General features: G+C 46.0%; 1 protein-coding gene across 1 annotated transcript; it reads right to left on the bottom strand.

Moving 5' to 3' along the window:
* Nucleotides 1-6,394: 6,394 nt before the first annotated feature.
* On the bottom strand, nt 6,395-8,533 carry LOC104915210 (maestro heat-like repeat-containing protein family member 7). Its single transcript, XM_010725967.3, has 6 exons — nt 8,336-8,533; nt 7,593-7,748; nt 7,336-7,437; nt 7,115-7,217; nt 6,827-6,886; nt 6,395-6,543 (listed from the first exon to the last, which is right to left on the bottom strand). The coding sequence occupies exons 1-6, from the start codon at nt 8,477-8,479 to the stop codon at nt 6,395-6,397; spliced, it is 714 nt and encodes a 237-aa protein (XP_010724269.2). The 5' UTR covers nt 8,480-8,533.
* Between the last annotated feature and the right edge of the window lie 75 nt (nt 8,534-8,608).

Raw genomic sequence — 8,608 nt, 5'->3', positions numbered from 1 at the left:
AGTTTCCACCAAGTTGTGTAACGGATTACTTCTTTTTACATTTGATTGGAAAATCAAGGAAAAGTAATGGAAAATTCAAATATGGAGAGAGATGATTGGGGGGTAATATTTGATGTGGTGTGAAAGTAGATGTCTTCAGAAGTTTACGTGACAGCTGCTGGGCAACTGGCCAGGTTCCGTAGGACTTGGTTTTCCTCAGAAAAAAACTGGCCTAGTTACATCAGCAGGGTCTGAAGATCGTCCTTTTTATTAATGGAAACCTTTGGCTTCCTTGTTCTGCTCTGGTGCGTTTTACAAAATGCACATATTTGCAGCAGTAAAGAAACATGCTCATATTTATTTAAATCTTTCATGTTTGTTTATGTGTTTAAATAATCAGGAAAACATTAAAAACAAAGAAGAGGCAACACTGGCCAGAACCAGCAAGTTCCTTCTCGAGATCCGAAGACAGCTGCATTTTTATGCTTTATATCAAGCTTTATGTCAATTATTTCTTTCTCAGAAGAGAAATAGTTCCCTTCTTCTGTACTCTCCCTCACTGCACTATTCTTCTGTAGCTAGTCCTAGGTCTGCATCTCTTGGCAGGTTAAAATATTCACAGAATCACAGGGGTTGGAATGGACCTCAAGAGATCATCGAGTCCAGCCCCCCTGCTACAGCAGATATCCTGCCATAGGTCACTCAGGATAGGCGTTCTGCCGGGCCTTGGATATCTCCATGAAAGGAGACTCCATAACATCTCAGGGCAACCTGTTCCTATGCTCTGTCACCCTTACCATACAGAAGGTCTTCCATGTGATAGTACGGAACTTCCTATGTTCATCTTTTAGGCCATTACTCCTTGTTTTCCAAGTTTAGTTATTGGCAGCTTATCCTGTTGTGGTAATTGTGGAGCAGTGTCCTTCAATTTAAAAAGCAGTTTCACTCCCCTGGCTGAGTTGAGAACACACACGATTGTTGGAAGCCATCATATTGCATCTCAGACCTCACCTCAGCTCAGCTGTGTGTCAGGCTTTGTTTGCTAGACTCAGCGATCTTCCTTCTCACAGCACAGGATTTCTGTGCTCTGCATCCCTATGAAGCCTGTTTCCGCTTGAGTTCTGATTGTTTCTTTCTTGAAAATAAATGACCAGGAGGCTACTCTCTGATTTGCTCTGTTTAATATTTTTGTTCTCTGCCCTACAGATCACCTTCATCCCCTCTCATTGACTACGCAGCATTTTAAACCTCTTGCTTAGGTCAGCTCTGCCCAGCATTTAGGACCAGCACATTGTTCTTCATTTGCTGTGACAGAAGACACAAAACCTTGGCCCACACCTTCTGTAGACAAGCTGCTGTCCTACTTAAAACAAAAACAAACAAACATACAAAAAAACCCTGAAGCAAACAAGAGAAACCATTTCCAGAAAAATAGCCCTGCTAGCCTGCAGTGCAAGAACTGCTCTTCCAGAAACGTATGGATAGATACAAGTACATTCTCCACCCTGAGGAAAGACTCCGGCAGTAGTCTTTATTGCCCATTCCCATACCCACATGCAAAGATTATCTATTTTCCCTTTTGCCCACTGATTCACTTCAAATGCAGCCCATTTCAGATCTGTCATGGCCTTCAGGCAGCAATATGGAAAACCAAAGTCAAGGTGTTGAGCTCTGGCTGGAATGAGGAACTGATTCAAGCCAGGAGAGAAGGCAAGAAGTGCAAAAGGAAACCGCCGTGTTTGTTGTCTACAATTGTTGAAATTGTTGATACAAGATATGGATATTTAGGTTTCACTATAAACTATAGAATGATTCCATGGATTTTGTCTATTATTTCTGGCACAGGCTATGTTTTGCAATGACTATATTCCATCCCATCTGCATTTCTGGTCTTGCAGACTGCCTCCCTAGCACTTAGTGAATGAAGTCACAGCAGTGGAACACAAATATGAACTAAAATGTATTCACGTGTTGTCCTGAAGCTGGACAAACTCTGAGTGCCCGGCCAGTGGTCCTCTGCAGCAACTGAAGACATTAAAAGAAGCAAGCAAGAAAGTTTGGAGATCATGACTAGAGAAATGTGCACTTCTTCTTCAGAGGTTTGCATGTCCTGCTCAGTAACAACCATACTCTTTTCCTGACTATGGCTAGGCTGAAGCTACAGCTGCAAGTGTAGCGCTGCTGATAAACAAAGTGCTATCAGTCTACACTACTTTCATCTGTCAAGAAGGGTGAAACATGCCTGCAGTTTTGCAGCTGAGTTCTCAAATATTGCTAGTTCAGGGAATGCTGTAAAAAAATCGAGTCTGAGGTTTGCTCAAAATACGAAAGAAATACTATGTAAAAACTGCTGGTGTCTACCAACTATCTAGAAAAACACATGGTTGATGAGACATACAGGTGTGAGTGTTGCTTACATAAATGTGATTAGTACATGAGTAAAAGACATACACATGGATTTTTATTAATAGGAGATCAAAGCTCTAAGAGGTTGGCAGATGAGGTCTTTTGTGCTGTACCAAGAAATACCAGTGAGTCAAAGCCACTCTGAAATGAGATTACCAACAGGGCAGACCCCAGGTCTCAAAGCATCTGAATGATAATTTTTGCTTGTGTTCTGTGCTTCTTGAGTTACAAAATCATTGATTTTCAAGTTTACTTCTGGGCTGATGTTTCATTTATGAAGAGGCAGCAGCACCTTTCAGGCTCAGTTGTTCTTTTTGCCTGCTTTCATTTGTTGAATTTGTCTATAAAATGTTGGTGAGGTCTAGAGTTTGATCCCATTCTCTTTGTTTTATAGTTGGGATTTTTTTTTTTTGGTCATGTTTACTTCTGGGCTGATGTTTCATTTATGAAGAGGCAGGAGAACCTTTCAGGCTCAGCTGTTCTTTTTCCTGCTCTCACTGTTGAATTTGTCTATAAAATGTTGGTGAGGTCTAGAGATTGATCCCATCCTCTTTGTTTTGTAATTGGGGTTTTTTTTTGGTCATGTTTCTTCACCGACACAAAATGCACAAAAACGTTCAGATGATTTCTCCAAGGTAACACTGATTTTCATGGCACACCTAGAGGAACTAGGGCTTCTATAAATCTATCCCAGGCTTCTGGGGTAGGGATTGTGCTGTCTAGAATAAAGTAGGTGTCTTTTTCTCTTGGACAAAAAAGTAACTTTTTGAAACTGATGTTTTCTGTCCTTAGTTCTCAACAGATTGCTGAAGCTGTGCGTTTTGTATGTTAATGATCCATACTTTTAAAAATGTTAGAAGAGGGAAAAGTCATCAGACAGACTTATTAGTCAGAGAAGAGAGTACAGAAAATAAATTTCAAAGCGCTTCTCCCATAGTTGGTAGGAAGAGCTTGATTCATCAACATTTTGAATTTTTGTTTCTGGCGCACCATCATTTCTCTTTGAATTCTGGAAAAAATCATCCATTTCTGTTTGCAACTCCATTTTCAATTGACGTAACTGCAAATTTTCAAGTGGAATATTGCAATCAGACCTTCAACTCAAAAATTTGATCATGTCTCTCTGCTGGACTTTCATAAACCTAGTCTTCCAGAGAAATGTATGCCTTGAAACAGGCTGCCCAGGAAGGCTGTGGAGTCACGAACCCTGGAGGTGTTCAAGAGGCACATAGAGGTGGCTCTGACGGGGTTGGCTAGTGGGAATGGTGGGGATGGTATGGGGTTGGACTTGATGAACTTAGAGGTCTATTCCAACCTTAAGGGTTCTGTGATTCTGTGAAAAAGGACTCTGTACCTTGGCTATAGGCGGTCTCTATTTCTTTGTTTTCACGCCTTCCAGCAGATCTACTGGATTCACTAAGAGTCATTTTAGTTCACAAAACTAGTTTTTAATATAAGGAGACCAAAAAAGTTGGGTTTCTAAATGCATGAAAATCCTTTAAGATAAAGGCAAGTACTTCATCCAGCACACTGGAACTAGTTGAAACTGTAAGTTTCAAGCCAAAAGGGAGCAGGATAGACTTCAGTGCTTGCTGGCAAGCAAAGCAAATTCCTAGGCATCTCCAGCTTGTATGGATCAACTTCGATGTTCATGTGCGTTCCCTGTTATCTGGCTCCCATAGATCAGCAGAATTTCTTTGCACCTTCCAGCTGAGCATCTTAGACTATGCTCCCAGTCAAAGCCTTTTTCATGAGGGGGAGCAGATGCCATTCAAACAAACACAAGCAACACACACACATTCAGGAGAACAGAATAAAAGTATCTTCTGGTTCAGTTTTTCCACTTTCATGTGATCAGAAGCAGGAGTGGCAAAAATATTTCAGTATGGGAAAACTTAAACTAAATAAGTCTGTAGAAGTTCTTTAGTTCTTTCTTACATCTGAAGAATTAACTGTTGTTAAAAAGTTACTGCAAGGCTGGAAATAACGTGTTTTTGGTCCTATCCAATTTATGGGTCACGCTGATATTAAAATGAAGACAAGAACAGTGTGCTTTCTGAAGAAGATAACAGCCATTGTTCAAAAGGAAGCTAGGTTGCAAAGCAAGAAATGCGGACGCTTTCCACGTTAATCTTTGAAGTCAGTGACAAAGAAATACAACACGGGAAAGCAATCTTTCTTAGAAGATGCTTGACTCATTCCTAAAATTACCGGAAATATATACTTTCTTAGCAGTTTCTTTTCCAGATTTTTTAAGAGAAGTGCCCAATCAGAAGGCTTTTACCATTATTTTTACTCCAGCACTGGAAGAAACCATTGATTTGCAGTAGAAATCCCATACAACATTCTGGCTGTCAAAATGGAGAAAAATGGATTTGACTGTTGCACCACTTCTTGGATAAGGAATTGGGTGGTCGGTCACACTCAGTGAGTTCTGGTAAACAGCACAGTGTCCAAGTGGAGACTGGTGATGAGTGGCATTCCTCAGGGATCTGTGCTGGGTCCGGCACTGTTGAACATCACTGTAGGCAATGTGGACAGGATTGAGAGTTCCCTCAGTGAGTTTACAGATGACACCAAGCAGAGTACTGCAGTTGACACACCAGAGGAAAAGGATGCTATCCAGAGGGACCTGGATGGGCTTGAGAGGTGGACCCATGCCAACCCTATGAAGTTCAACAAAGCCAAGTGCCAGGTCCTGCACCTGGGTCAAGGCAGCCCCAAGCACTGATGCAAGTTGGGCAGAGGATAGCTTGAGAGCAGCCCTGAGGAGAGGGATTTGGGGATGTCGGTTGATGGAAGACTAACATCAGCCAGCAGTGTGCTCTTGCAGCCCTGAAGGCCACCTGGATCCTGGGTTGCATTTTAAAAAGCATGACCAGGAGGTCGGGTGAAGTGATTCTGCCCCTCTATTCCACTCATATGAGAACCCACCTGCATGCAGTTCACGGGCCTCCAACACAAAAAGGACATGCAGCTGTTGGAATGGGTCCAGAGTGGGACCACAAAGATGATCAGAGGAGCAGCTCCCCTGTGAGGACAGGCTGAGAGAGCTGGAGCTCTCCTTTTTTTTTACTGCTTGTCTGTCAAGAGAAAAAGAATGGACTTTGGCACTTTATGAAAGCGATAAAAGACAGTTTATTGGAAAAAATACAACTCTTAAATAATACAAAGCGTTCTTCTGATTGGATGCAGGCGTGAATCATGCATAACGCCTCCATGATCGATTGGTTAGCATGTAGATGGAATTCTTTTATTTTCTTCAACGGAACTGCATGCTGTTGCTGATTGTCCAGTTCTCCAAAGGATCTGTATCCCTACCCGAGGCCTCTTGTGCCCCTGGAGAGAATCAACAGCATTTCCCAGCTGAGTACTGTCAGCTTACGTGCTGACTCCTGCAGCCCACCGCTACAGAAACTTTGCACATAAGCTCAACACAGGAGGACACCAAGGGAGCCGCCTTGCAATCTGAGTTTTAATTAGAATCCTCTTTGTAAGGATGGATGCAACATACAGAATCAAACTCCATAAGGCATGGAAGGTTATAAAGTTGGTATGTTTATTATGGTGGTGGGTGCGAGGGTGATGACTCCTAACTCGCACAACAAAACACTTGTTGGTTGCTTATTTAGCATACAAAATCATACATATAGATAAGATGACACATCAGGTGGGTTACCAGGTGGGTTAAGCTTGCTCAAACTGTTCCAAGATCTCATCATATCGTTCCAATTAGGTTGGGGAAATCATTACGATACGTTCCGCCTCTGCGTGCACGCGTGCTGCTCTCTGGTGGTCACAGGCAGAGGTCTTCTCCAAGTCTTCCTCACAAAGGCTTTCTGGTGTACTTTTCACCTTTGTCAGTCACCAAGTACAGACCCAGTCCTAACCAGCTCGGTTCCTGTTCTTTGTTTCAGGATGTCCGTGCTCCTGGGTTCCTTCCATTGTTGAAGGGATCTGTCTTGCATGACAGGAATGCGTGTCATAGCAATGTCTCTGCACAAGAATTTTAGATGGCCATGCAGGGCCAGCAGCAAAGTGCTGAGAGCCTGCTCCCTGCTGATGGTGCCTGCTGCCTTCGATGTGTCAGAGTCTGTATTGTCTGGGCTGCCAGGAAACGGACTGACAGATAGACGTCATCTTCCAAAGGCTGAAGGGCTGCAACAGAAGGAAACAGAGCTGAGATGAAACCCACTGACTTGCACAGAGCCACCAGCATTCCCTCCTGACCCTACCAGCCTCACTCATTGTTCTTCTAGGCCCAGAGGAGCATGTGAGACTGAGGGATCAGCTGGAAGCCACTGCTCAGGAGTGCCCCACCTGCTCCAGGAATGCTCCCTTGCCCCTGCAGCATTGCCTTGCGGCAAGGCACAGCTGCACACTGCCCAGGCTCTGCCCCCCGGCCCCCAGCCCCAGCACGCGCAGCACTGCCCTCACTCACCACTGCAGATTTCATCCAGCACTTCCTTACTTTGTTCCCTGGAGTACTGCACAGCCAGCCCTAGGGAAAGAGCTCCCATCAGACCCCCGCTCCCCACGGAGCACAGAGTGCAGCCCAGCCAGCCCAGCTGCTTCCCCTCCCGTGTCGCAGGCAGGGACAGTGCCCGAGGCGGGACCTGAGCAAGGCACCCATCGGGGCTACTGGTATGGGCAGGATGTTCTGGGGTCTGCAAGGCTGCACCTTGCTGCCAGGGCAGGGCCCAAAGAAGGACCCAGCGGTTGGGCTCACCGATGAATTTGACAGCCTCGCATCGCAAGGAGGCCTGAGAATCCTTCAGGTATGGCAGGCTCTGTCTCAGGTATCCTTTCACACTCATCTTGTCCTGGTGCAGCTGCAGAAGAGCAGAAAGGCATGGAGCTTGCAGAGCCTCCCCAGCCACTGGTACAACCCCTCCTGACAGCATCCCCTTTCCCCCAGCAAAAAGGTATGGGCTGTGTGACTGTCCTTACCAAACACATCCTGATCCCCACTGTGTTCTCCTCCTGGGCCCAGTGCTCGAGCTCCTCCCACTTCAGGAATTTTGCACAAGCCACAAGGGCTTCCCCAGATGCCTAAGGAACAACAGATGCAAGGAGGTGGCACCACAGACACACTTCTCAGTATTTGAGTTCTTGCTGAACTCGCTCTCAATTCCCAGACCATCGCTGTCACCGCTGAGGTGTCAGCACACCCTTGCCCGCATGCTGGTCAGGTCTATAATTTATACCTGTGCTACGCTCGTGGTCTTGTCACTCATCTGAAATAGCAGAGGAAGCAGGGCCTTGCACACAACATTCTTCATGTTTCCCTTCTTATACCACAGCACAGCGTCCATCAGATCTTTGAAGAGGTAGATGGAGTTGTCTCGCACTTCACTTGACACCTGAGGGAGGAGAACAGGCGGACCTCAGCAACACACTCTCACTGCCCATGGTGAGCACGAGCGTAGGCGTGGCTGGCATGAAAGGAGATGCTTTGGAGTCAACACTCCGCACAAAGGCGCTGTGCAGCCGTGCAAAGCAGTGCAACAGGTTTCCAACATGGGGTGCCTGTGCCTCAGAGTGCTCCCCCAGCCACTCCACCAGCTCAAAGCAGAGCTCCTCAAGCACCAGGACAAACAGGACATAGGGCTGGCCCTCGGCACTGCCTTCACGGCACTCGCTGCCTACTCAGCCTCCAACTCCCTGCTATGGCACCTGGAGAGAATGCCTGGCGCTGGTAGAAGAGGGTGCACTGGAGGGTTTGAAAATAAACCTTGGCAGAAGATGCTTGGCACAGCGGTCAGGCTGGGCCCCAGCACAGGGACCTCACGCCACCAAGAACAACCGAGCTATGCTGCCAGGGACAAGGCCCATTGGGCTGCAGAGCCCGGAAGACATCTCATTCTCGAGAACCGGAGAAGCAAAGAAAGGAGAAGGCCCTCCGGTCGAGCACCCACTCATGGAGCTCAGCCTCCCACAGCAGACTTACATGATTAAAAAGAGGCAGAATCTTCACAGCCAGCTTCAGAGCAATGGAACTGGCATGCCGTTTCCCCAGATGGCGCATTATATTTCTGAAGATCTTCAGCACCTTCAGAGTAATGGAGGTATTGGCAAACCGCAAGGCCTCCATGACGGCTGGAAGCAGGGTCCGTATTTCTCTTGCCTGTACAAAACACACAGTTTCCTTTTCATCAAGAGGACAGCGGCCACCCTGGCCTAAAAGTTCTGATTACAGAGCACCAGCCACACGCTCTGCTTG

Source organism: Meleagris gallopavo, chromosome Z (genome assembly GCF_000146605.3).
Source record: "Meleagris gallopavo isolate NT-WF06-2002-E0010 breed Aviagen turkey brand Nicholas breeding stock chromosome Z, Turkey_5.1, whole genome shotgun sequence".
Lineage (NCBI taxonomy): Eukaryota > Metazoa > Chordata > Aves > Galliformes > Phasianidae > Meleagris > Meleagris gallopavo.
The sequence above is the reverse complement of the archived record's forward strand: the minus strand, read 5'-3'. Positions and strand labels throughout refer to the sequence as shown.